At 36.4% G+C, this 27,428-nt stretch overlaps 2 protein-coding genes, 1 long non-coding RNA gene and 1 pseudogene across 7 annotated transcripts; 3 read left to right on the top strand and 1 right to left on the bottom strand.

Annotated features, from left to right (window-relative positions):
- The first annotated feature begins 2,307 nt into the window (after positions 1–2,307).
- LOC104599326 (uncharacterized) lies at positions 2,308–4,574 on the top strand. 2 transcript variants are annotated; one of them, XM_010261821.3, is made up of 5 exons: positions 2,308–2,933; positions 3,017–3,115; positions 3,209–3,329; positions 3,567–3,994; positions 4,097–4,574. In XM_010261821.3, the coding sequence occupies exons 3-5, from the start codon at positions 3,216–3,218 to the stop codon at positions 4,335–4,337; spliced, it is 783 nt and encodes a 260-aa protein (XP_010260123.1). In that variant the 5' UTR covers positions 2,308–2,933; positions 3,017–3,115; positions 3,209–3,215; the 3' UTR covers positions 4,338–4,574. The 2 variants fall into 2 exon arrangements, with proteins under 2 accessions (XP_010260123.1, XP_010260124.1); XM_010261822.3 differs by having other exon boundaries at positions 2,310–2,933; positions 4,100–4,574.
- Positions 4,575–5,650: 1,076 nt separating this feature from the next.
- LOC148802141 (uncharacterized) lies at positions 5,651–11,714 on the top strand. Its single transcript, XR_016083044.1, has 4 exons — positions 5,651–5,986; positions 8,252–8,360; positions 11,199–11,288; positions 11,396–11,714. It is a non-coding gene; the product is annotated as an uncharacterized LOC148802141 (long non-coding RNA).
- Positions 8,394–10,595, top strand: LOC148802142 (protein FAR1-RELATED SEQUENCE 5-like; annotated as a pseudogene).
- An 891-nt stretch (positions 11,715–12,605) lies between the features above and the next one.
- On the bottom strand, positions 12,606–25,648 carry LOC104599324 (Nitrilase/cyanide hydratase and apolipoprotein N-acyltransferase family protein). Of its 4 annotated transcripts, XR_016083064.1 has the most exons (11): positions 25,353–25,648; positions 24,788–24,951; positions 24,206–24,334; positions 22,660–22,718; positions 22,023–22,135; positions 21,793–21,885; positions 18,032–18,134; positions 17,624–17,706; positions 17,195–17,246; positions 14,052–16,800; positions 12,606–12,966 (listed from the first exon to the last, which is right to left on the bottom strand). XR_016083064.1 is itself a non-coding variant. In XM_088899300.1 (10 exons), exons 1-9 carry the CDS (start codon positions 25,542–25,544, stop codon positions 17,205–17,207), a joined length of 978 nt encoding a protein of 325 aa, XP_088755426.1. In that variant the 5' UTR covers positions 25,545–25,648; the 3' UTR covers positions 12,606–12,966; positions 17,195–17,204. The 4 variants fall into 4 exon arrangements, 3 of the variants coding, with proteins under 3 accessions (XP_088755426.1, XP_088755425.1, XP_010260122.1); XM_088899300.1 differs by lacking the exon at positions 14,052–16,800; XM_088899299.1 differs by lacking the exons at positions 12,606–12,966; positions 14,052–16,800 and having other exon boundaries at positions 16,945–17,246; positions 25,353–25,641.
- Between the last annotated feature and the right edge of the window lie 1,780 nt (positions 25,649–27,428).

Below are 27,428 nucleotides of genomic sequence, written 5' to 3'. Positions count from 1 at the left end.
TTTTATATATTTATGTCATATAAAATGTATATTAAATTTATTTTGTATATAATATAATATATGAATTATAACTATCTTATCATAATATTTATATAAAATATACAATATAACATAAAATAACATATATGCATTATATTTATACATTATTAATGTATAAATTACATACATTACCTCTAAATGTGTGGTTCAAAGTGGCTGGCTTTACACAATAAAATTTGGAACTCAAACTTTTATTGTAGGATTTGTCTTGAAAAATCTTGTATTGTTAGGGAGTGTTTGGCAACATGATTGGCCTGAACAAATAATCATAGTTTTCAAAACCGGACCGCACCGGACAGTCGAACCAAAAAAACCGGGAATTGGTTACTTGATTGTTCCGTTTCTCCAAAATCACATTTTTCCCCCAAAACCATTGATTTTGGTTAGTAAACCACTGAACCGGCTAATCAACCGTTCGAACGATTTTAACCGTTTTTAATTTTTTAAATTTTTTTTTTGTCAGAACAGATCAACTGTTCGAGTCGAACCGATAACCAAACCCCTAATCGATTCGGTCACCGGATCAGTTTTAAAAACCATGCAAATAACTACCACATAAGCAAAAACAATATAACTTTTAAAAACTAAACCAACCATAATCGAAAGCAAATGTGTCTCCTTAATTAATCGTTGTTCGGGATGTTGGACAAATTTAATTAATGCAATAGATTTATATAGATTTCTCTAACTTTTTTTTTACCTTTTCTTTCAAACCAAACATAACCTAAATGTAGCCCCACCTGAAAGAGCATTTATTAGATAGGTTGGTCCGTTTAAATCTTCATGATGGAACCTTTTTCTTTAATCGCTGAGCCTTTTTTACATACATGGGTCCATTCCATCCTCAGTCTTCACTCAAATAAGGCATATGGGTAAATAAAGATGCGCTCGGAGTTGGAGGTGACTCACTCCTCACACTAAACACTTGCATTGCAAGTCACGCCAACATCAAAAACTCTCATCCACTACCCATACGGAAAAAAGCAGACACTAAAGAAAGGAAAATGTTACCCTAAACGCCTCATTTGTCTCTCAAGAGATGAATGGATCAATCGGATAATTGACTAATTTTCCTGTATTAAATTTAAGGTTTTAAAAATCGATCCGACCGAAACTGCAATCGCTTTAATCACCGGTTTTTGGGTCAACAGTTTGATCGTTTAAATCAAATTGATGGTCCATTCTAACTATTGGAATGATTGCATAGACGATTCTCAGGCCAAACGGTCCAATTGCCAGTATTCGGTCCAATTGTCTGGGTCTCAATGTCTCATGAAAAAAGTTATTTTCTACGTAATCGAGATAACTCTAAGGTTTTTAAAATCAAATCGGAGTCCAGTTTTCAGATCTGATCATTCAAACTGAACGAATAGCTCATTTTGACAAAAAATAAAAAATAAACAGTCAAAACTGTTGGATGATTCAAATGGTTTGATGTCAAAGTCATTAGTTTGCTGACCAAATTAATGATTTTGGGGTAAAATGGAACGGTCACTTGACCGGTTCCTGGTTTTTCCGGTCCAATTTTAAAAACCATGAATAACTCTTACCTTAGAATCAGTTTGTCTGAATAAGTGCATTACCCAAATACCGAAACTTTGGCTGACAAAAAAAATACCGAAACTTAAATACGAACTGGTTCCAATTCCTGATTCAAGGTCCAACAATCAGAATCAATGTTTTAATAAATGACCTGGAACCGAAATTGTTCTGGCTACCAGTTTCTGGGTTAATAGTTCAACCATCTGGTCTGAACAAACCTGTTCTAATAAAAAATAAAAAAAATAATTAAAATAAAAATGACCAAAACCGTTAAACAGGTTGATGATTCGACCATCCAAGTCAATGAATCATTAACGAATTCAATGGTTTTTAGTCAGAAACTAGGTTTGAGGTAAAACAAAATGGATTGTTTGGACGGTTTCCAAATCGAACGTTCCGACTGTTCGAATCAACGGCGATTCGAAGACCATGACCAGAATATCCCGTGCTTCCCTTTAAAGTAGGGGCAATTTCGACAATGTCCATGAAATAATTGATCAGACTTCAGAGAGACACGTGCTAGCGGTAGCACAAAACAAGGAAATCTCGTGACTCAATCATACACCACGCATTCGTCCTGAAATTTTTAAAAACCCGAGCTTGCTTTCTTACTTGTTAAATTTAATGCAGCGCTGGTAATTGGTAAAACAGCAATTACTGGTGTCACAGTAGCTAATAAAAGATAAAACAAACTAGTCCCCAAATTAGATAACCCTTTTCCAACCGTAAGTCTGTAGTCTGTAATGTAATGGTCGCTGGGTTGTTAATGGAGTATCTGCTTACAATGAGTTCGACTCACCAAAACCCAAAATTGAATAAAGAAAAGTTGATTCATCAAGAATTCAAGATGACCAAGGAAGGAAAATAATCAGAATAGTTGATCCCAGCTCAATACTTGAAAATTTTAACGATAGGAATTTAGGAATAGGTGAAGTGGCCATCAGCTATTCTGTAGGCTGTAACCCATATAAATTTGAACTGATCAAGATGGGTGGTGAAATGATGCACAGCCAGCTATTATAATGATCCAAGGGTTGTGATCATCCCCATCTGGCGATTTGTATGTCTCTGCAATTGGATTTTCTGTTTTTTTTTTTTTTGGTTGTGTGAATTGTGTCAACTGTCAAAAATAAATAAGGTGAAGTTTCTACCCGTCTGTATAGTTTATGGATGAAATGATTTGGCCACGTTATAAGGGGCAGAGAAGCGAAATCCGGGCATTGGTCTTCTAGCAGATGCTGCAGAATCTCTGTTTGCAGGCGCAGACAAGTGTTTCTCTTATTATTAACTTTTTCAGTTCTTTCTCACTCACATTGATGAGGAAACTCTGATCTGGAGGAAATTGGAAAAATGTTAGTTGAGAAGGGAATTTTTTCACTTACTAAACAAGTTTTTTGGGTCAACTATGGTAACCTGATTGTTGGTTGTGGATCAGGTTCAGGTTGCAGTGGGACTTTGACTAGGTTCCGAGGAGAAACGAGGAAGCACAACGTAAGAAAACGCTGGGTTTTGGCAACGCAGATGATAAATGGAGGTGGGGTTCCTAATGATCGATTCCCTTTCCCGTTCTTTTAAAGCTCTGTCGCCTTAATTTTCACATCTGTTTCACGGGTTCTTTCTGTCTCAGAGAAAAGATGATGGAAGGAGAAGATGGTTTGAAAACTGTAGAGTGTTTAAGGGGAAGATTACTTGCCGAGAGAGTAGCTTCAAGAGTAGCAAAGGAAGATGCAGAGCTCATGGGGAACAAGGTCTGTTCTTCTTTCTTTGTTTTCTTTTTAAATTTCTTTTTTTCCTCCTTATATTATTTCTGCAATTCTTGGGTTTTTTTTTAACTGCTCGCTTTGTTGCATTAAAGGACAAAATGGGGTATCTGTTTGCCTTTAATAGATGTTCAATACGTCGAAATTTTGATCGATTTTGGTTTCTTTTTATTTATCTCTATATTCTCTTTTTCATTTTAAAATTTTCTTTTTCTGCTGCAACAGGTGATAGAGATGGAAAGAAAAATACGGATAGAGATCAAATCCAGGAATAGAGCCGAAAAGAAGCTGAAATTCCTCGTGAAGAAGGTGGAATCCCTGAAACTTTCGCATGTTTTTCTAGACCAGTGCAGTTCATCAGAAACTGGTGAAGATTCGGGCGGTTCATCCAAGAACTCCTCGGGACTCAAGGAGCCAGAGTCGGTGAAATGTGGCATAGAAGAAGAGAGATCAACAACTTCAGGAAATCCCAGAAATGGCGACCCAGAATCCAATGTGACAAAACCGTGTCATGGTGGAAGTTCTAATTCAGTGGGTAGTGCTCATCCCTCAGAACAACCGAGCAGCAGCAGCGTTGATGAAGGTCCTTCCTCAGAACAACCGAGCCAAATCGAAGACAGAAGTTCTGACGAGCCAGTGACAGATGGTCTCAGGTATCTGAATGCAAAGTATTCAAACCCATTACTCTGTTCTAGGAATCGGACAGACAAATTAGGACTGAAATTTACTGATGACTGTGTGTGACATCTTTCAAGCAGAGAAGCTCCAACACCAGGTGAAAGGGAATCGAATGGAGAAAACAATCCAGTACTGGAGGACGTGGATAACACGCTTGCATTAGTCCCAGTTAGTTCATGGCCAGCCTCACAAACCTCTGAACCGAAGATCATTAACGACCATAATGTCCGCGATGTGCTTGCTGCTCTAAGACATGCCAGAGAACAACTTGAGAACTCAATTCATTCTCGTTCCGTTGATCTGTGTAGAAGAGTATGAGAAATGTGGTTATCGTTGGTAATTCTTAGTGGTTTTACAGCAAGAGATGGGGAAATCCGCCTCATTTTTAGTATTAGGTTACAAAATTCTTCTCATGGGCTTCATTCATTTTTAAATGAAAAATCAGTTGTCTTGTTTGCTTTCGTTCTTTAAACAACTTTTATGCGGGCGGTCATAAACATTCACCACCAGTAAACATATTTTGGAGACCTAGGCCAGTGATTTATGGCCAATACATTTTGTTTTATAACAGTATTTTCTCATTCTAACCAATTTTTATTCATTTTAGAATTTCATCTCAGAATAAGAATAAGAGTTTAACAAAACGTGGCGTCAATAACTCTCCTCAATGGCAAGTCTGTAGATGAGACCCGAAGAAAATGAAAATACCTAGAGCTGGTTTGTCCTTTTCTTCCTTCAATAGAGCCAATGGTCCACTAAAGACGAAGACTAGACGAACTATTTGTTCAGGTTGCTAACAAGAATAGACAAAGGTGGTGGTACCAAGATTTTAAGGCGCTAAGCCATTGTCAAGAAAACTCCAATGGTTATGGTTGAATGGAATTGGTTTATGTATGCTACAGGCTCAGTGTTAAATTCATCTCATTCCTGGTTATGTTCTCCTCTACTTCATCGCGTTTGGCAACTTGGCAAGCACGCTGTCAGCTTTGATTTACTTGCATAAAAATATGAGAAACTTCGATATGTGTTTTTCTTGTTGCTAATTCCCAAAACAAAAGAAAACAAACTCAGTTGGTTCTTAAAACAAAGACAGAATATTTTTATTTTTTGTTTTGACAAAGACACAACATTTTCTTGGTTGTGTATGTATTTTTAAAAATGATGTTCTTTATTTACTGGTTTAAAGAGCTGTCTGTTTTCATATAGTTAATATCATGTTCGTAAATCATATATTTTCCATACTGAGAAGTTTTTTTTTTTTTTTGTTTCAAAAAAACATTATTTTGATGATTTCAGAAACATGTATTACTTTTTTTTTTTTGAAATAGAACCAATTTAGAGCAGATTTCTTAAATTATCTCTATCTCTACTGTTTAGTTATATCTATGCTCTTTACATATTAATTAAAGTACCTCCAAGTTTTTTTGACAATTGTCTAAAACCTCCCTTGCCATTAATTTTGCGTTACACCCCATTCACATATGATATCACATGAGTGGTATATTTTTGAGAATCTCTAAAATACCCTTTTGAAAACCATCACACTCGTTCACAATGAAAATCCACTTCTATTCTGTGCGTCGCCGTCTCTAGCTTTGATTCCGTCTCCGTCTCCGACTCCAACTCCAACTCTAAATCCATCTCTGTCTCATCATCGTCTCCAATTCCATGTCCCTCTTCGACAAGTTCTCTGAACTCATTCCTTTTTTTCTAATGTACACAAAATGCAAAACCAAAAAGTTGTAATCATTTAAAACGGGAAAATAAACATTGGCTAGAGTGATATGGAAGCACCATCCTAGCGATCACCTATCCATCTCCAGCACAACGACACTACCAGCGGACCCCTCCACATCCAGCCTCTCTCTCCCCCTTCGTTCTCTCTCCCTCTTTCCCTTGTTTCATCAAGTTGCAGCAACAACGGGAAATCGTGAAAAATCATCCGAGGTTCCCATTCGTTCACCCAGGTACATGCAGAAAATTATTTCATCATTCACGGGTAGATTAAGCAAATTATTTTCTAAATCTATGAGTCATATTCCATGACTTTCCAAGAGGGGCAGAGGGTTTTGAGCTCATGGCTAGGTTCTACTATAAAAATGGCAGAATGGATTAGATTTTGAAATGAATACACAAATAAATAAAGAGAGAAAAAAGTAAAAACATATTGATTTTTGCTTGCCTCAGAAAACCTTGAGGACAACATTCAAGGCTTTTCTTCTTTGATTGATGATTTTGTGCGTTTCTGTGTCTGTTATATTTTATCACTCATTTCCAACAAAACCATTATTGATTTCAGACCCATATCTTTGGCTCTTGTCATCCATAAGTCCACTTTTCTTTATCTCACGTATACCCAAGGCAGTTTTCATTCTCTATTGATTCTTGGATAAGAGTCGATTCAAGCTATGACTCTTAGATTGCTCTGCTAAATTCGTGGCAAATCTATTATTTCCTCTCCAGCTTAACCTGTGTAATTTCTATGATCAGAAAATCATTTCTGAGTTTGGAGGAGTGGGGTTTTCAGACCAGTTGTGATACCGGAGGTGAGGAACTTCCAATGCTGTTGATATTTGCAGACCAGTTGAAAAATGCCTAACATGCAGCTTAACTTTCTTGGCTTGGTGGTTTTCTGGTGTGGTTTCCCGGTGGGATGAAAGAAAACACGCTTTCTCATCTCTTCATTGAAGGTTTTAAGGGAAACTTTGGTGATCTTCTGTCGCAGTTCCTGATCATTTTAAGGAACAGAGTCTAGATGTGTGAGGTTTGTGAACAAACTTCTGATGAGTGTTACCTGCAAAACCGGTGTGGTTGCTCTCCACCCAGTGTGGGATCGTTTCAACTAGATGCGGTGAGGAAGAGAGAATGACTTAAGGGCAAAACAAACATTTTCATCTCTTCGATTATGATTTAACGATCACGGTAATTGTCCAAAATAGTAGAGGTAGTGTAAGATAATAGTTAAACAATAGCAGGGGTATAATTAGTCAATTAACTAAATCATAAGGGTAGTTTAAGAAATTTGCCCATCAACTTATTTTTAAGGAAAAATTCCCAATTAGTATCTTGTATTTTAGGCTTAGTGCCACTTTGGTCCTCGAACTTTAAAATTCAAGAATTCAATACCTGAATTTTCAAAACGTGTCAATCCAATACCTACCATTAACCAGCCGTTAAGTGGCATTTGAAAAGACACAAATGCCTAGTGACCTCAACCTTCTTGAATAAAAGAAGTAAGGATTTGGGTCTGTTCATTTTTTTGTCAACGTTTGGATGGTTGATAAAGAGAATTAGATGACAATCAAAGGGCATTTTTGTCTTTTCAAATGACACTTAATGGTTGGTTAAAGGCAAGTACTAGATTGGCATGTTTTGAAAGTTTGAATACTAAATTATCACATTTTAAAGTTTGGGGACTAAAATGACACTAGGCCCAAAGTAGAGGGTACTAATCGGAAATTTTCCATATTTTTAATTTTCAAAAGGAAAACACAGTTCAAGAGCATGCTTTTGAGTCTGGGTCTACTGACCACACTTGTATGACCACATAGCTGACCACCGCATGAGAAGATAACACCTGTCCATACACGCAAAACACTTTGGCATGTGTGGGGAACTAATGGAGAGGTGTTAAGCCCCACCGTTAGCTCTCAAAAAAATTTCAAAAATAGTTTTCTCTCTTCTTCATCCCTGAACCCCGTCTTTGTCTTCAAATATTGTTCATCTTTGAAATCTTAATCACCATTTCCTCATTTCTCCTTGATTATTGTTTGAACCTCGTTCTCTCTCTACGTCTCTAAACTTTTCTCTCTTTATCTATGAACATTGTTCACTGTTTAAAATTTTAAAACCCTAATCACTTCTCTGAACCTTATCTTCCCTAATTTAATATTTTATATCACTTGATGGTTTCATATTGATTTCATCGAAGTGCTCTCTAACTTTACATTTTGGAATGTTCTGTTTTCATTGCTTTTCAAGCTTTTTTTACTATCAAACGCTTGGACCACCTGTCTACTATTTGAAGTCTTCCCCTTCCAAAATTTGAATGAGCCCAAACTTTTCAAGCTTTTCCTTTACCCTTTCACCATAATGACCCCCTTAGTAGGAGCAAAAATCATTTTTTTCCCTAATTGTTACTTTGATTATAAGATTGCATTACTTTGTTAATCTTTTTTATATTTATATTTTTAGATGTTTAAATGTGTCATTATTTTTTTCATTAATGACAGGGTAGTCAAAGAGAGAATGGAGATTGGGCCACACTCCATGTGAAGGTTGGTTTTTGAAGTAGATGGAAATGAACAACAACATGTTGACATAGCTAATGATGCACTTGAGGTAAATGATTTACATGCCATAAATGAATTAGCTATGCCTATTGAGTTAGATAAAGAAAATGCTTTTGTTGATGATTTACCAAAATTTGAACAAAAGGATTTTGATGCAAGTATTCAGTATAAATTAAAAAAAAAAAAGCCCTCCTTCCTAAAGAGTGGATCCCAAAGGTTGGCATGGTATTTACAGAAGAAGAAGAAGCTTATGAATTTTGTAATAGATATGTGGGACATGTGGGATTTAGTGTGCGGAAAGCTAATAGCCTACGATGCCCTAAGACTCGGGAAGTGAGGTTTAGAAAGTTTTGTTGTTGTAGAGAAGGAAAACGTGTTGAGGATAAACATAGGACCAATGTCAAGCAACATCGAGTAGAGACAAGATGTGGTTGTATGGAAAATATGAAAATTAGTCCTCACAAAGATGGTTGCTATTATGTGATTGCCTTTAATGAGACTCATAATCATATAATTGCAACTCCCAAGAAGAAGCACATGTCGATATCACAAAGAAAGATGACTGAGTCACAAGCTACTCAAGTTAGAAATGCAGATGATTCGGGAATAACTCCAAAAGCATCAATTGAATTGATGGCCACTGAAGCTGGTGGTCATGAAAATATTGGTTTCACTCTGTAGATTTAAAGAATTACTTACATTCATATCAAATTGGAAAAATGGAGAAGGGAGAAGCAGGAGGTGTTCTACAATATTTTGGAAATATATAGTCAGAAGACCCATCTTTTGCCTATGCAATACAATTGGACCAAGCTGAGCTAGTTACAAATCTATTTTGGGCAGATGCACAAATAATAGTGGATTATGGTCATTTTGGTGATGTGATATACTTTGATACAACATATAGAACAAACAAGGAAAATCGACCATTTTCATTATTTGTCGGGTTAAATAAGTATAAGCAAATAATCATTTTTAGTACTGCATTATTATATGATGAATCAACAGAGACATTTGAGTGGTTGTTTAAGGTGTTTATCAAAACAATGGGAGGAAAAAAACCAAAAACAATTGTAACTGATGATGCTTCAGCAATGGCTAAAGCAATCAATTTGGTGTTGCTAGAATCACACCATCGGTTATGTGTTTAGCATATGTTCCAAAGTGCTGCAAAACACCTTAGTAATGCATTTGAAAAGTTCAAAACATTTTCTAAGGATTTCAGTAATTGTGAGGATGTGGATGAATTTGAAAATGCATGGGAGAGCATGATCAATAAGTATAGACTCCAAGAAAATGATTGGTTAAAAAAGTTGTACAACAAAAGGCATAACTGGGCTTTAGTATTTGGACGCCAAACATTTTCTAGTGGCATGAGCACAACACAAAGAAGTGAGAGCATGGATAGTTGTCTCAAAAGATATCTTAATATTAAGTAGATTTATCAAGATTCTTTCGGCACTTTGAGAGAGTGGTTGTTGATAGGTGCTATAAAGAATTGAAAGTTGAATTTGCAGCAACACAAAACACCCCATCCTTGCCAATACAATTGGGAATATTGAATTATGTTGCTAATGTCTATACCCCACCAATTTTTTTTATGTTTCATAAAAAAGTATTGCAACAATTGAATTGCACCATTGAAGAACATCAAGTTGTGTCTAAAAAAACAACAAGGTATATAGTTAGCATGCTTGGAGTGAGTCATCAACACAAAGTTACTTTTGGCTCAACAAATGATTTAGTAAGTTGTAGTTGCAAAAGATTTGAATTTGTTGGGGTTTTATGTGGACATGCTCTAAAGGTACTTGATTGTAGGCGGATAAAGATGATACCCTCATAATATATATTGAAAAGATGGACTATTGATGCAAAAGTGACCATAACTAGAACATCTCATAGCTCTACTTCACATTCTGATCAGATCACAAAAACTGCAATGCACAGAAAAGAGATGTTTCATTTGCTTACTCAATTAGTGAAGTTTGGAGAAAAGGCTTTGAAAGATGTGACAAGTTGTGTAAAGCGTATGGCATTTGGTCAATTATCTATTGCATTTGAGAGTATGGAAATTAAAAATGATAATGTTGGCTCTCCTTGCATAAACATTGATAACACATGCAAAGATGTTGCTAGCACCAATGCTAGTTCTATAGAAGGTGGAATGCAAAAACAAGAGAAAGGATTTAAACACAAAGTGACCATTGTACACTTTTCAAAGAGGCAAAAAAGTGCTTTAGAAAAAGCAATAGTAAAGAAGGCAAAGCGGAAGAAGAACCAATGATCAAATAATGCTCTATCATCAAGCAATGTACATAGGTATTTTTTTTCTCAATTCATCTAATCAATTTATACGAAGTTTTAGTCAAGTTTTTATAATTTAGGAATCTGGAGATGGGGGGAATCTGGATCATGTGTCTAAGGGGAATATGATGAAGATAAGGACACAAGAATTTAACCAACCTCTCTCATATACATAGGTTTTAATCAAGTTTTTATAATTTAGGAATCTGGAGATGGGGGGAATCTAGATCATGTGTCTAAGGGGAATATAATGAAGATAAGGACACAAGAATTTAACCAACCTCTCTCATATACACATGTATTAAGGTTTGATTATATCTTCTATTAGAACTTGATGTTTTTTGTATTAAAATTCTTTTTCTACAGGAATCAAGGCTTGGGGAAAATAATGAGACTATTATAAGTGATCCACAAACTACCATTGCAGATAGGTCATTTTCAAGTAAAATATTGGCACATTCATGTGGAATTTAACCATTTCTAGTGGATCTCATATGAGTCAAATGATAATTTTGTATTGAAAGAATTACTTGTTAAGTTTTCTTTTATATATTGGTTAAAATGATATGATTATTTTTTATAGGGCTTATCAGGGATTGAACCATACCAACAGATACTCATGTGCCATTACAGTTTAGAAGAACAAGATAAAAAATGAGTGACAGATTTACAGGTGTATATTTACAACTATGTCAATATCCTTGTTTGATATATTTTCTTTATGTCTTTTTCTTAGTTTTTATTGGCTTCTTCTCACATTTCTTTCTTTTTTTTTTCCAGGAAAATTTGGACTTTGGGGTTTTTTGTTCACAAACAAAGCCACAGTAATTGAATCACTTTAAGCATCTGATGCATTTTGGTTTATAAACTCAAGAGATAGCAGTATTTTGAATACTAAAGTGAATGATTAAAGAGAAAAGTTAGTTTTTACAATTTAACTGCCATTGTAACATGGGGGGCTTCTTGAAAGATGGCAAATCAAGTCTATTTACTCCCTTACACTTTTTAAAATTGCTATTGAGTATCATTTTGCTTATAATGATTTGATATTAAAGATTCCAAGATTATATTGGAACCTTATACCATATTTTGTACCTTGAATCCCAAAATGTAATCCTTTAATTTTTATTATCAAAATAAAAAGTTATTTCTCAAATTAGTTGATCCACTTTTGTATTTAAATTGTGGTAATGCAGTAATTCTAATTTATGGATTATTGTTAAGAATTGTTCTAGCTCCTATTTTGATTTATTATTTTTAGTAGCATTGTAGTCATTTATTTTGAATTTTGAACAACTAGAAACTTGATTAATTCTATGAGCAATTACATAATTTTGGAACGAACGGTATAGTATGTTACTTTGCACAATTAGTCACATAGTGGGTTAGCCTAGGGCAATGAATGAATCAACTTTCCATGTGCTCTCATAATGGTTAATTTAAAATTTTGAAACCATTATTGTATCTAAGGCTCAATTTGGAAAGAGTACAAATGCAAATATGCACCGTACAAATACATAAAAAATACAAGATTTTGCACTCTACATATTTGTATTTGTACTCCTTCCAAATGGAGCCTAAGGAATGAGGATCTCAATTTAGATCTAGAAATTGGTATAAAACCTATTCTCATTGAGAAAATATATTAGGATGAATTTGAAGTGGTAGCTTGGTGAAAGTGTTGAAAAAGAACAACCACTCAAAACATTCATTCCATTGGAGCAATAAAACCATGCTAGTAGTTTGTTTCTAGCACAACTTTGGGGTTTTTTCATAATTAAAGCAACTTGTAATAAGTAAGTATACTTTAACAATCAAAACTAATATCAATCAAAGCTCACAAAATGGATAGTCAATATGATTCCATTCCAACTTAGTGATCTAAAGTCACCTTAACTACATTGGTAACATAAATTAACTGCCATACTTTATGAACATGCATTTGAAAATCTACTACTTTAAAACCACTACCATTATGACAAAAACTATATGCTTCCCAAAGCGCTTTCATAAAGTTGTCCTCTAATACAGATATTTCCTTCTCAAATTGTTCTAGAACCTCTCTCTTCAATCCACTTTCTTATACTGGGTTCATTTATCCATCTATTTGTTACATGTGCCAATTCAAACACATCATCAAAATTATAAGGAATACCCCATCCAAAATAGTTATATTTTCTACTTGCATAGATGAAGTACATCTTGTCTTTTATTATCATCTTGACTGGATATCTTTAGTGTAACATTTGGCTTGAGTGGACATTTGCAATGATGGTTCACATATTTCAACACACATGCTTTAGAACTTGAAGAAATCTGACTTGTAAGCACCACTTAGCAAATGTTCTTACCTGTTATGCAAAATAAAAAAGAATAAGATACAACTTAAATTTTAAATATGAATATCTTCTACAAATGCCACATATCAAACTAGCATATGCATTGTTGTTTATTTCCAATTCAATTTGTTCAAGTTTTAGTTGGATTAGATAAAGCAACCATGGGTATACTAACAGATCTAGTAACTAATAAACAATACTTTTGCCTATATTATGTACTCATACATTATTTTCTTCTTGGCACAAAACTTTCTGAACATGATGTTGGATGGATAGGAAGCAAATGTTTCTCAGAGCACTATGATTAAAAGTCCCTATCTCCTCTTCTAGAACAATGCTTCTCAGAGCACTTGGGTAAATAAAGTCATTGTATGAGAGCTCTCAATCATTTGGAAATATACACCTAACTAGTGGATCTGTTGTTCTCTGGGTTGAGATTAATGTAAATCTTGGGCATATGTTTCAATGCAGATATTGGTGTTGGTCGGTTTGTGAGCCATCCAATTAACCGGTCTAGCATTTCCATTCAGAATTAAAAAAGAAGAAATAAGCGAATGAGTGTTATCCATTAAAGAAATAACAACAAGAGACGTCTAAAATCCAACAAAGAAACTTAGGGAAATTGGCTTACTAGTACCCTATGCCTTCAACTAGAAACAAATAGGGGGAATAAGGTAAAAGTATAAATTAAACGGAGAACTTAGAGAAGTTTTGAAAGACTTAAATGTAATAGAACCAACGAGAGTAGAATGATGGTAGTTGCAAATGCCGGGGATAATCGAATTCCAATAAGTTGAAAATCGGATTACAAGTTGGGAAGATAAGGTTCAGAGAAGTGATTATGGTTTCAAATTTTTAAACGGTGAGCAGAGAGAAAATGTTCAATGAAATCAATACGAAACCCCCAAATTGGGAAGATAAAGAGAGAAAAGTTCAGAGATGCAGAGAGAGAATAAGGTTCAGAATACATTCCAAAATGCAGAGTTAGAGAGCAGTTCGATGAAATCAATACGAAACCCCCAAGTGACTTAAAATATTAACTTAAAAATAAAACATTTTTTTAGAGAGCAGAAAATCTTTTTCATTAAAAGACTCACCTGTAGTAGCTTCAATGAGAGCAATACGATGGTAGTTGTGAATGTTGGAAATAATCGGATTACAAGTTGGGAAGATAAGGTTCAGAGTTTTAAATTTTTAAACGGTGAACAGTGTTCAGAGATAAAGAGAGAGAAGTTCAAAGACGTAGAGAGAGAATGAGGTTTAGATAAGAATGAAGGAGAAATGAGGAGATGGTGATTGACATTTCAGAGATGAACATATTTGAAGACAAAGACAGGGTTCAGGGACGAAGAAGAGAGAAAACTATTTCTGGAATTGAGTTTGAAATTATTTTGGGAGCCACCCCTCCGTTAGTTCCCCACACATGTCAAAGTGTTTTGCGTGTGTATGAACAGGTGTTATCTTCTCATGCGGTGGTCAGCTATGTGGTCATACAAGCATGGTCAGCAGATCTGGACTCCATGCTTTTGGTGTCTTATTGATGTGGCAATTTAAAAAAAAGATGAAAACAAGTATTCATTCATGCTTTTATTGTTTTATTGATGTGGCAATTTAAAAAACAAATGAAAACAAAAACATTAATTCATGGTTTTGTTGTTTTGTTGATGTGGTAATTTAAAAAAACGAATGAAAACAAAAACGTTCATTCATGTTGTGAAACAAAGGGATTTTGAAATGAGTCTGGGTCTCCTGCATTTCCATCCCATTCAGTCTATGGCAGGTTTCTCATTACACGTCTGTAAATACTCATAAATGTGAGAGAACGTATGTAATGAGTCGCCTGTCAGGCTGTCACATAATGAATAAAAGTGCAATAAAAACGTGCAGGAGATCAAACATTTATGCAATTGCCTTTAAGGCATCCCACCAGTCCACCACTGGGTTTGAGTCGCAACCTAAGGATCTTCTTACCACTTTTCTTTGGAATTGATGTTGAAAAGTACTTCTGGACGATACAGGGTAATATGGTTTAGGGAATGTGTATGGAATAACAATACATCATCCATAAATTAACGATCAACAATGGCAACGATTTACGTGATAAGATTGTTTTAGTACCTTGGCACTTGGATTAGAGCAGAAATGGAAATGGAAATTAGAGACAATCTTTTGATCGGGAATATAAAAGAATTTGGGTAAAACTAGAGAGACGTTAGAGAATTTTGATGTTTATTCCTGATATACAACACCGGTTTTTCTGGTCTTATTAACAAGATATTATACTTCGATCATCATCCTCATATAAGCCTTATTTTCCCAATTACAGAGGAACACAGTCACACATAATATTTTGATATTGTACTAATTTGTTGATGGTATTAAATATCCGAAGCTGATTAAGTCTGATCTAAACCAGGTGAAGACGGAAAAAAGAATTTAAATATTAACGAATCAAATTTAAAAAAGATCATTTAATTCAACCTGGTTGGTCAATGACCAAGTAATTGAGAATCACGCCAAATCACTAAATCAAAACTGAAATTGCAGGCTCTCCGTGACATGGTCAGTGAGCCTTGCATGCATCTTACTCCAAGGTTCAAAATATCAATATAGGGCGATACACCGGTAGGCTGTATCAGCTTGCATCAGTACTGTTCCTTTTTTTATTTATTTTTTCAAATCTGGTTCAGAGGGGCCGGTCTAAGGCTGATCTACCCTCTGAACCACTCACCAATCCAAAACACCCCCTATAGGAACATATCGAAGGCTCCGATACGATATGTATCAGCCAATACGTGATGATATTTTAAACCTTGTCTTGCTCTGTCACCATCTCCTGATTTTCCACTAGTGTAGTAACAAAGAATAAATATCATTCCATTTGCAGCCCTAACATTTTTTGTCCTACTTGTTGGTGAGGTTAGACAATTGGCTCAGCTGGTAAGGTCAATGAATACAGACATTTCCCACTTACCTGATTTCGAAGCTGAAAAAACCCTTCCATATTGATAGTTTGTTAAAGAAAAAACCTAGTATGATGATTAAGTCTAAAAAAGCTGAAATAAAAATGTTGGTTAGGTCAGGGATAAAAGGTGAGTAGCAAAATGTAAGGAACAGAAGGTTTCCTGATCTCTCCAGATCACTTTTCGCAGGTTCACTGCAAGAGAGGATCCCCATCCCACAATGCAAGATGGAAAGAAACCATAAATTTGGTGACCAAGTTTCAAGATGCGACTTCCATTGAACAAATGCCCAAGATAACAAGTCCAGAGTCCCTCACCTTATATCCAATAATGGCTACAGCACCTAATTGCAGCTAACACAGCCTACACGTACCCAAAAAACGGTACATATTAGGTAACGTAGAACGGTAGAAGGGCTACCCTGTTAAAGATACTTGGAAGCAAAGAATGATCAGGTCACTTTTTCCTTTCAAAAGCATCTCGTCCGTCAGCATTATTTCAACCATCCAACAATGCGCAGGGTCGCAGACCTCAAGGATGGTGTGTACTTTAAGACGAAGGAACTGACCTTTTCCTTCTTATATATAAAACTCATCAATGTTGTTCATATCATCATTGTCTAAGCTTTGTCCCAACTATATGGGGTTGGGTTGGCTACATGTTCAGCCATTCCATTCGGTTCGGTGCCATTTCTATCATTAAATTATGGGCACTTAAAATCATTCTTATCACTTGCACCCAAGTCCTTTTCAGTCTGTCCCAACTCTTCTAACTCCTTCCACTTGTAACAACTAACAAATCACTTTTCCTAACACGTGCTGTCGATGGCATCAATGATGTTAACCGAATGTAATAGAACAAATGCTTCACCAACCCCTTGGACCTGAGAAACCAATCCCCCCTTGTCATTTCTGTGAGCACATCCCTGGCATTTAACCATTATGCCACTCATCCCAATTGAGTTTGGATAGTCATTATTCCATACAATAACCATAATTTTTAAGATTCCCATATGGATTCACAAACATTTTATGCTGAAAATAACATTCCTAAGCTGAAGAATAATGTGTCTTCTAAAATACAAGCAAGAATTATTTCATGTTATTGAGGGTTACAAAAACCTACAGAAGGGGCCAGATTGATGGTTTCCTCAACAACAATAAAAAATGGGATCATAATATAATTATAGACACAGTTGGATGATTATTTCTCCCATAAAAAAATGGTTCCCAATTTTGCATACATACTGGTGAAATGTGCAGCTGAAGGAACATTACCTTTCAAAAATCATTGAGAAGCACATTTCCAAAAATCGAAGGGTTTCCGGTGCTGAAACAGAAAATTGCATCAGAGCAATAACAAGTTTCAACAGTATGGAAAAACGGTTCTTAACAATTTATTCCTTTAGTGAGAACAAAAGGTTTATTTCTTCCCTTTCCACTCTCTTCCAGGGGTAGTTTAAATTAATAAAAATATCTTGATTCTTGAAAGAGAGGAAATCCAAGCAAAGGGAGAAGGATTGGAAAATTACCATGCACTCTGCCTCCATGCATTTGTTATAAACATGCACAGGGTGCACTGAAGCATTTAATTTCAAGCATTCCACTCCTTTTAGCTTCTCCATTATTCTGTCTTTTCTAATGGATCATAAGCTTTCCTACTCTTCAGACAATGAAATGTCATAAGGTACAACTTAAGTAACTTACCTCAGATATTGGCATCCTAGTCCTCACTGAATCAATCAATGAAAAATCAATGTCAGCTACAGCAAGGCCCGTTGATGATCGATCTGAAATAACATTTATAAAATGATCAGTGATGAGTAGAACAATAAATGAAACCTAACATCATGGTAACAATTATAGTTACATAACCACTTTGTCCATGGTTTTCAATTTTATTAATTGATATTTAGATTGTTTATCAGTATAATTAATAAGAAATGTTCTTAAATAGAAAAGATAATATGAGAAGTAGAGAAAAAAGCACAAAACACAGACCTTTACAGTATGCAGGTATACTTATCAGAGAAATCACTTTTTCCACATTTACCACTAAATAAAAGAAGACCAAAGGGCAAAGACCAACAAGCTATAACTGGAACTAGTTCTCACCTGGCAGCCGACTGACAACTTTTCCCCATGGATCAATTATTAAGGTGTCACCATAACTTTCTCTTTTATCATTATGCCATCCAGCTTGCGCAGCAGCAATAACCTGATGAAACCTATAAAAGTTAACTTCCAAAAACCTATAAAAGCAGAAACCCCAAAGGATTTTAGTCCCATCAAGCCTGTAGGAAGCCTGTATAAAATTATTGCTGAAGTCCTAGTGGGAAGATTGAAGACTTGCTTACCCCTAGTGGTATCTCAATTTCAAAGAGCTTTTGTTGATGGGAGGCAAATAGTGAACCAAATTCTGGTGGCAAATGAGTGTTTAGAGGAAAACAGAAAAGGAGGAAAAGGGTTGATCTGTAAGTTAGACCTAAAAAAATCCTATGACATGGTAGATTGGGATTTCCTTCTAGGTTTGTTATAAAAGATAGGGTTGGGGGAGAGATGGAGAAAATGGATCAGAGGTTGTATAAGCTCAGTACATTTCTCGATCATGACCAATGGGATTGCTAGAGATTTTTTTTTTTCCAGCAAAAGGAGGGTTAAGACAAGGAGACCCATTGTCCCCTTTGTTGTTCACTCTTATAGCTCAAGTCCTAAGTAGAATGATCACCAAAGATGGCTTGGACAATTTGATTAGGGGTTGAAGGGTAGGGAGGAATAATGTGATTGTCTCTCATCTACAGTTTGCAGATGACATAATAATTTTTTGTGAAGACTGAAATGAGAGAATAGGAAATCTAAGGGACTTGGTCAATGAATTTCAAGTTTGAAAGTGAACTGGGATAAGAACTGTGTGGTAGCAATTAATTTGGATGAGGGAAGCATTCAGTTATTGGCTGGAACTCTGGGTTGTGAGGTATGCTGCAGAGAAGAAGACCTTTTGCTTGCCTTTTTCCTCACATGTCCCTTTGTAAGGAAAGTGGTGAGGCCCTTTCACATTTATTAATATCTTGTTCTTTTGCGCATCACATTTGGGAGTTTCTTTTGTGTTCTCTTTGGTTGCAGGTGGATTCCCCCTCAAGAAGGACGGTAATTTCTTTTGTGTTCTCTTTTGTGTTCTCTTTGGTTTCTTTTGTGATTTCTTGAGCCAACCAAAGTAAAGAAGGACGGTAATGTGGAAAGCTATGAAGGCAGCAATTTGCTGGTTGGTATGGGAAGAAAGGAATAACAGAACTTTCTTGGAGAAAAGTAGAACAGTGGAGGAAGTGATAGACACTATAAAGGTCAAAGTAGCTCATGGGTAAAATCTGCATAGCTTTCAAGATTTTTCAATCACAAACATTCTAAGAACCTGGACAGAAGTAAACATAGTCTTCAAGAGTGAAAGAGAAAGTAAGGATGGAGTGGAAACCTCCAGAAGGCAATAGGATTAAACTGAATTTTGATGGGAGCTCCCTTGGAAATCCGGGACTATCAAGTATAGGAGGAACAATCAGAAATTCTGAAAGGAGGACATTGGCTTTGTTCTCAGGATCGATTGGCACTGGCAATTCACTAAAAGCTGAGTTATTGGAACTAATACAAGGGCTGAAGCTAGCTAAGCAGCTAGGACTTAGGCATATTGAGGTGGAGGGGGACTCAAGAGTGGTCATCTCTTGGGCTACAAACAATAGACGTACTTCGTGGACCTTCAAACATGTGATTAGGGAAGTGGAAAGATTGCAAAGGAGGTAGAGGGTGATTTCAAATGGGTCAGAAGGAGTGCAAATGGGCTAAATGATTCTCTTGCCAAACAAGGGGCATTGAGGCAACAATTGTTTTGGGCTACGCTGTAAAGTAGGACAGAAATATGTACTAAATTGGGAACAACATTCCCATCTACATGTTGTAAAACTTTGTCTTAAACATATTTTAAATAAAATTCTCCTTTACTGATTAAAAAATAAAAAAAAAAAACTCTAGGTTGTGAGGTGATAGATTGGCCCCTAGAATACCTTGGACCAAGGTTCAAAATATCGATACAGGCCGATATGCCCTACCGGTATCGGCCTGTATCAATACTGTTTATTATATGTTTTTTTTTCAAAACTGGTTCAGAGGGGCTGGTTTAAGGCCGGTCTACCCTCTGAACCACTTGCCTACCCGAAACACCCCCTGTAGGGGCATATCGGGAAGGCTCCAATACGATACATATCAGCCGATACAGGCCAATACGTGACGAAATTTTGATCATTGCCTTGGACTACCACTGGGGGGGGGGGTGTGGAACCCAAGAGCATAAAGTTTTTGGAAGCTTGTCCTAAAAAGGTTTGGAAAAAAACTGGCAATGTGGCAAAGGAATGACATTTCTTTGGGAGGAGGAATAACATTAATTAAGTCCACAATAGCAAATTTTCCTATCTACTACTGTCTACCTTTAGGATCTTTGTCAAAGTAGCTAGATAACTTAGCTAGAAAAGATTATGAGGGATTTTTTGTGGGAACCAGGGGATGAAAGGAAGGATCACTTGATAAAATGGAAACAAGTTTGGAAATCTAAGGAGCAGGGTTGATTAGGAATTGGGAAATAAAATGAGTCACTCATCTCTTTGATTTCCTCTTCGGAGACCATTTTTTTGGACCAAAATACACCTGATGCAAGGGTATGGATCATGTCCCCTAATGGTTTGTTCTCTTGTGCTTCCTTCTTTAATCTTTTAGTTCAGTCTAATTAGGGGGGAGGGGGTGGTTTTTCCAGTAAAGGAAATCTGGTGTAAACCTATGCCTCCTAAAGTGCAAGCTCTATGTTGGGAAGTGTTCCTTGGTAAGATCAAAACCTGTGATATGTTGTAGGAAAGGAGCCCCAACACTTGCCTCTCTCCTCATGTGTGTGTTTTGTTTAAGGCTAGTGGAGAAACTATACTTCACTTACTAATCTCTTGTCTTCTTGTGTTTTGCATTTGGGAATGTGTCTGCTCTCTTTTTGGTTGCAGATGGACCCCCCTCCCCCACACACACACACAAGAAGTGGTAAGTTTATATAGAATTTTCAGTGAGAAAAGCAAGACAAAGGAGGTACTAATTGCAGCTATTTTAGTTAGAGCTGCACATTGGGTAAAAGCTTTGGAGATTTTCAGAGTGTTTTCAGTCAATGACATTATTAGATCTTGGTCTGAAATAGTGCAAACAAGTGGATAGACACATTTAAAAGGTCCAGTTGGATTGGAAGCTCCTGACTGTTAATAAGTTGAAACTGAATTTTGGTGGTAGCTCTATGGGCACCTGGGAAGGGTAGGCATTGGGGGTGTTTAGAGATCATCAAGGTCTGGCACTGTTACAAGGATTGAGATTAGCATAACTAGGTCTCAGGGGCTTAGAAATTGAAGGTGACTCAACTAGTAATTCATTGGGCAAAACAACTCAAAGCAGCACCTTGGAAATACAGACATGCTTTTAGGGAAATTGAGGTCATTGCAAAGCAATTAAATTCAAATTTCAGTTGGGTGAGAAGAACAGCAAATGGGTTTGCTGATGTTCTAGCTAAACAAGGAGTTAATAGACCAAATCTATTCTGGGCAAACTTGTGAACTTTGGGACTGAATTATTCCAACAATTGTACTAAAATTTCTCATTGATATAATGAATCTCCTTTGCTGATAAAAAAAATATATCATATGCAAATTAAGATATGAAATAAACTTGTTACAGCCTTACCATATGATGCACTTGCAGTTGTTGGAAACAAGAATCAAGAAAAATAGACATATGTCATTTGTTATTGTAAGAAATCCTACATTGCATCATGAAACAACAGAAGAAGTTTAAAAGGAACTGCATACATAGCATTGAGTCTCAATTGCACGAGAACGAAGGAGAATCTCCCAATGGGCTTCTCCAGTCACCTTTGTAAAAGCTGAAGGCACTAACAGAACCTGCAGAGAAGGTTTCACAAGGCAAATGTTAGAGTACTAAAGATTTTCAAATTAAATCAAGATAAATGTAGTGTAAGCAGATACAAAGGACAATGTAGGACAGCACCACTGTAAAGCTAAAGAAAACCCATTTTGACCTGTGCTTTATGTTGAAACCGCAACTGCTGATAGAGATCTGGGAATCTCAAATCATAGCAAACTGTCAGACCTAAACGTCCAATGGGGCTGTCTGCAGCAACAATGTCCTTCCCTGAAAACTGCACCATGTTAAAAGTCCAACTCTCAAAAGTCATACGCCCCTTATTAATGCCAAAGCACAAGCTTACATGGTGAAACATGATTAGGGAACATCAGAATTTAATTGTCAATATAAAAACGAGAAAGAACACAGACAGAAATACATGCTCAGCTGTTTAGACATGGCTCACAATCAAGGTGTGCAGAACCCACAATTCCACAGTAACTAATTCAGAAAATTTAACTTGCCACAGCAGAAGAATATAACCATCAGATGCCCCCCCCCCCTTTACTTTTCTTCCTTTATTCCAGAGATCTAAGCAAGAGCATTGGACTACTGATCCTGATCAATTCATGTTTATGTCACAGGCGCAAATGTACAGACAACATTGTCAACTGTGAATAAGAGTTGTTTACAAACCAGAACAACATAGATCAAAAAAGAATTAACCAACAACTGCCAATATTTGATAAATAAGTAGATACCAAAGCTAAAGGATAAAAAAAATAATTACTACAAGGTTAATTATTGAATACCTGCTTTAGAAAAACTACTCTCTTTGTATACCATTCCACCTGGAACATCCACGTCAAACCTTCAAGTAGAAAGAAAGACATTGCTTAGAGTTTATTATGTCAATGAAGCCATCTATACTCTAATGATAAAAGCTTGCAATTGCAATGACAAAATGCACCTACATAGCATAAAGAGAGTTTATAAATCCAAATTACTTGAACTTGAGGGAATAAAGTAATATGTTTGTAAACTAAACACTTCCACTAAATAAAAAAAAAAAACTACCTTCTCTGTGCATTGATTACCTTCTCTCCCACTCTCTTCCTTGGTCATTCTATCTAGTAACAAAACCGAAATATGCCATTGGATAAGAGGTACCCAATCCATCTTAATATAGTGTGCCAGTGCTAACAAGTGCAACTCTATGTGATAAACAAACTTCACTTGTCATCAGCACTCAAATGTGCCAGTGCTAACTCTATGTGATAAACAAACTTCACTTGTCATCAGCACTCAAATGTGCCAGTGCTAACTCTTTCTTCTCTATTTTCTTCATTTCCAGCTTCTTTGCCACCATCTCCAGCTCTTCAGCATAGTAGTTTTTATTGGGAACAGAAGAAATCTTATTTAAATGAATCAAGAAACAGATATAAAGGTAATAACCTAAGTGGACACTCTCAGGCTTGAACATGTGGTGTCATACTCGTCAGCCCAAGATTTTACCATTACATCAAGCAATGGCCGTTCAAATCATAAAATGTCCTCAAACAAAATCAAACCTCTCAAATCATGCAGACCTAGACTAATCAACAAACCCCAGCTAGCCAAGATGGATACCCAATCCTGGTGAAAGGGCTGACACTCAGAAATTGCATGATTAGGTGATTAGGTGTTCCCCCTGGACACCAGGGATCTAGCATCATGAATATGGCAAGGCAGAAGCCAAGGCCCTTCAATTGTACATATCATCCAACTGGTTACTACCTTGAATCCTCTATCACAAGAGGCATCCAAAGAGTGCAGTGCACTTAACCTATGAAGTAACACAAATTTCTGGTATTATTGAAGCCCCATTACCAATGGATCCTGAATAAACAAAGACAATTTCCTCTTATGAATCTTTAAATGCACCCAGTTACTCCCAAACTTCTGAATAATACTATCCCTAATCTTACCTGAGATTAAATATGAAGAATTCAGCCTAGCTAAACATAATTAAGAGTACCACCAAATGGATCATTGAAGTGGAAAAACCTAGAAGGCATCAAGCAGTAGTGGAGAATTACATGTAAACTAAAAGAAAAATTATAACAAAGATGAAGGGAAACTACAAATAATAAAGTAGTTGGCTAAAAATACACAAAAAACAGTTAAAAATAGCACAACTTATACACCAACATCAATGGATAACATTAAATTAAAAGCCAACATGATTACGAATGGAAGGTGCAAACTATAAGCATATCAAGAAGAAGTCCACATGATAAATTGATAGTAGGGTTTCGATTAATATTGACAATAAAGAGCAAAAAGGCTCAATTCTAAGATGAAGTTGAAACTTCTTACAAGTGTATCTTCCGATATGTGCTTCTGATGTTCCCGGTTTCATCAATTAAAACATGTGTATTATACAAGTGCGAATCATCAGGTCCTTTCTCTTGAAAGCCTCCAAGGGACAACCAAATGTTGGATTCTCTAGGATTCAAATATGCAAATAGATCAGTGAAAACCGTGGAGATAGCCGTGTACAAGCATAGGAACTTTATAATGTGTCGGCACTGATAACTAGTATGAATGTTAACAAGAGGGAGGAGAAGAGAAAATAAAGGAGAAAAACGGAGGGGCAATGGAATAGATAAAATAGAGAACGAACTGGCATTACCAAAGTTAAAAAGGAAATTTGGGCTTAGCCTTTGTTTAAATAAAGACATAAGTGAGGCAAATGCATCTCTCCTACTGAGAATTTAAAAGGAAAGAAGGGGGGTGGACGGAGCATGCTTTTCTGCAAGCGGCATCATATATGAACAAATAGTGTGGTCAAAGGGTGGATGCCACTTATAGAAGCAGCAAGTTGAAAATGTGCAAAAAGAAAAGAAGAGAAATAAATATAAAAAAAAAGGATGAGTAATATCGTTGTTTTTCTTTTACCTTGCAAGAGAACAGTATCCTTGCATGATTGGTCCATCCAAATTTTCCGCGATCTTAAGACTTTCCCCTTCCCTGGCGCCCATGTAAGAGAAGTTTTCGGGGAAACAAATCAATTTTGCCCCTGCAGCAACCGCTTCCTTCGGCGAGTCAATTCCATAAATTCTCTAAGTTAGAATGTGAAAACCATCCAAAATATATTAAAAAGAAGGAATTACAGACAATAAGCAAGTCTCAGTGGGTCTATAAGATGCATTGCTTTAAGATAAGTAAGGCACTAGAGACATGAATTGCTTCAAGGGCATAAGGATGAATCTAGTAGGTAATACCTTAAGTATCACGGACATTGATCAGTTTAAGTCATTTCACGACCTCAATCAATAAAAAAATAAAGCGAAAGGGAGCTGAGGCACTCTGTAATGCGTCAATTAGTTTAGGGATTGATATTCCATAACTAAGAGGCGCCAGCAATCGTGGAATCACTCCGGAAAGAATAAGTCGGAACACTTGGTATTCCGCTAAGGATACCCTAAAAATTAAAATACAGGGGGGTACAGCCATAGAATACCTTGACAAGGCGGGTGCAGGTGTTAAAATTAGCAGATAGGTCGTTGATGGAAGTCATCTGAGCGGCGGCCACTCTCACTGTGTTGGTCTTCGCCATGGAAGTGGAGCTTTCGCAGGCTAATATGCGGATCGAAATCGGACGACGAGGAACTACTAGTGTGGTGTTTTGGATTGGGAGTAGAGCAACTGCCATTTCTCGGAGTATTGAGTTTTGACTGTTGCGGACAAGTTGATGGCGGCATTTCTCGATCGGTCGACCAACCCAACCCGCCGTTAGCCCACATGCACATCTCAACGTGCATTAAGAACATCTTTCGTACTTGTCATTGATCCCGATACACAGTTGAATGTGCTGTGGGACGTTTTTGGGCGCATTTCGTTGGGGCAGATGTAACTTTCCGTTTCGCAAACGGGTTCACGGGTTCGCGTGGGTTCGGCGTGCCGCGTGCGCGTAATCAGAACATCCACCATCCTTCAGTCGGATTCGGACCTTGTCGCTACTCCCAAATCCCTACCCACACGACATTAAGTGAAAAATTCAAAACTATTCATACGTAAGGCTCATTGGAAAAGAGTTCACTCCTCCCGCCCTGTATTGAGAAAATTTCTCGATAATGACATCATCGACTCTGATACATCATCGAGAGATGCTTTTAATACACGGTGGGAATGTGTTGTGAGGCGGAGATGTGGTTTTTATTGAAACGGAGTAATGTTGTGGAATACTGAATACAGCGCAATTAACAATGTCCCAACGGCCTACTAACGTGGTGGGTCCAAATTTTATGTTGTGTGGTGTTAGATTATGTTGAAAGGGTGTTGGAATGTATATGGTTGGTAAGTGATTTCAATTCATTGTCACTCAGTGGGAGATGTTCTGGGCCTGGATCACTTGTTAATAAAATATGCTCCAATACCCTATCAACATCATATGATACTTTCATACATAATGGGTCTCACTTTTATGATAAGCTCTAATTTTATAGTGAGATGTGTGGTGTTAAATCAAGTTAATAGAGTATTAGAACAGACTTCACATCTCCACCCCACAACGTCCCTCTCCACAAACAGGTTTTGTTGGCATGAAATCCCAACTCTATCAATGCGTGGTTGTAGTTGCCAGACGCCAATTGAGACATATTTGCAGCATATTGTTGGTAGAGGATCCGAACTTGATGCCATAGGTCTATTAAACTCTCTTTGAAAACTGCCAAAGGATGCTCAAGAATTAAGAGAAATGACATTCTCACACCTGTTTTTTTTTTTGGTAGTTGACATTCTCACACCTGGAGAGAAGGTTACTTGTGACTTTTCGGGTCAGGGCAACCTTGAGAAGTGTTTAGTTGGTTGCATTTCTTCCTCCTGTATCCCCCAGACCCCTACCCACACTTAAAAAAAAAATAAAATAAAATAAAATAAAATGCTTTGACCAACTATCATGGAAATGGGTGAATGGATTGAGTGCTCCTAATCAACTTGAGATGAAGGCTTTGACTGAGAGTGCACAAGATTCTACTCATAATAGTCATGGGAATGGGTCCATTTTTTTCTTAATCAAACAATTGAGAATTCCTCTCATCCCATCTAAGTCTAAATAAGATGAGAAACTTTCCCAGAAAACCATGCTTTTTCTCACAAAAAATCTGCTAATTTTAAGTCAAGCTAAAGTTGAATGATGATCTATTTACATTCTGATCCTCTATCTATATATCGTCTAATATTTAATAGTTATAGGAAAGCTTTGGCTGTTTGGCAGTTTCTTGTGCATGACATGTTATCATGAGTATGGGGTAAAAATTATTTGCAATTAATATTATTTTAGTTAAAAAGACAGAAAAATTAAAAAGTTTAATAAGTTAAAAATTTAAAGTTTTCACAAATTTATTTAAACATACTTTCTTAGGACACTGAGGGGGGTATTCTTTTTTTTAGATTTTGAGAGGAGGAAATTTGGTCAATGAGATTTTAGTTTTCATTGACCAAGAATCCCATGTTATTTTTTCAGATTTATGTGGAGAGTAGGAAAAATTTATTTTTCTCGGTATCACATCTCCTAGGTGGATAGTCAACACTTGAA

This window comes from Nelumbo nucifera, chromosome 2 (assembly GCF_055504915.1).
Source record: "Nelumbo nucifera cultivar China Antique chromosome 2, China Antique-T2T, whole genome shotgun sequence".
Taxonomy (NCBI): Eukaryota; Viridiplantae; Streptophyta; class Magnoliopsida; order Proteales; family Nelumbonaceae; genus Nelumbo; species Nelumbo nucifera.
The sequence above is the reverse complement of the archived record's forward strand: the minus strand, read 5'-3'. Positions and strand labels throughout refer to the sequence as shown.

Excerpts from the sequence above, each read along its gene's own strand:
- LOC104599324 (XM_088899300.1), bottom strand. The coding sequence starts at position 25,544 with ATGGCAGTTGCTCTACTCCCAATCCAAAACACCACACTAGTAGTTCCT. Across the intron at positions 22,136-22,659 it reads GAGTAGTTTTTCTAAAGCAG|GGAAGGACATTGTTGCTGCA; the intron begins GTATTCAATAAT and ends TGCAGTTTTCAG. Across the intron at positions 17,707-18,031 it reads AGTTGTCAGTCGGCTGCCAG|ATCGATCATCAACGGGCCTT; the intron begins GTGAGAACTAGT and ends ATGTTATTTCAG.
- LOC104599326 (XM_010261821.3), top strand. The coding sequence starts at position 3,216 with ATGATGGAAGGAGAAGATGGTTTGAAAACTGTAGAGTGTTTAAGGGGA. Across the intron at positions 3,330-3,566 it reads CAGAGCTCATGGGGAACAAG|GTGATAGAGATGGAAAGAAA; the intron begins GTCTGTTCTTCT and ends CTGCTGCAACAG. Across the intron at positions 3,995-4,096 it reads CCAGTGACAGATGGTCTCAG|CAGAGAAGCTCCAACACCAG; the intron begins GTATCTGAATGC and ends ACATCTTTCAAG.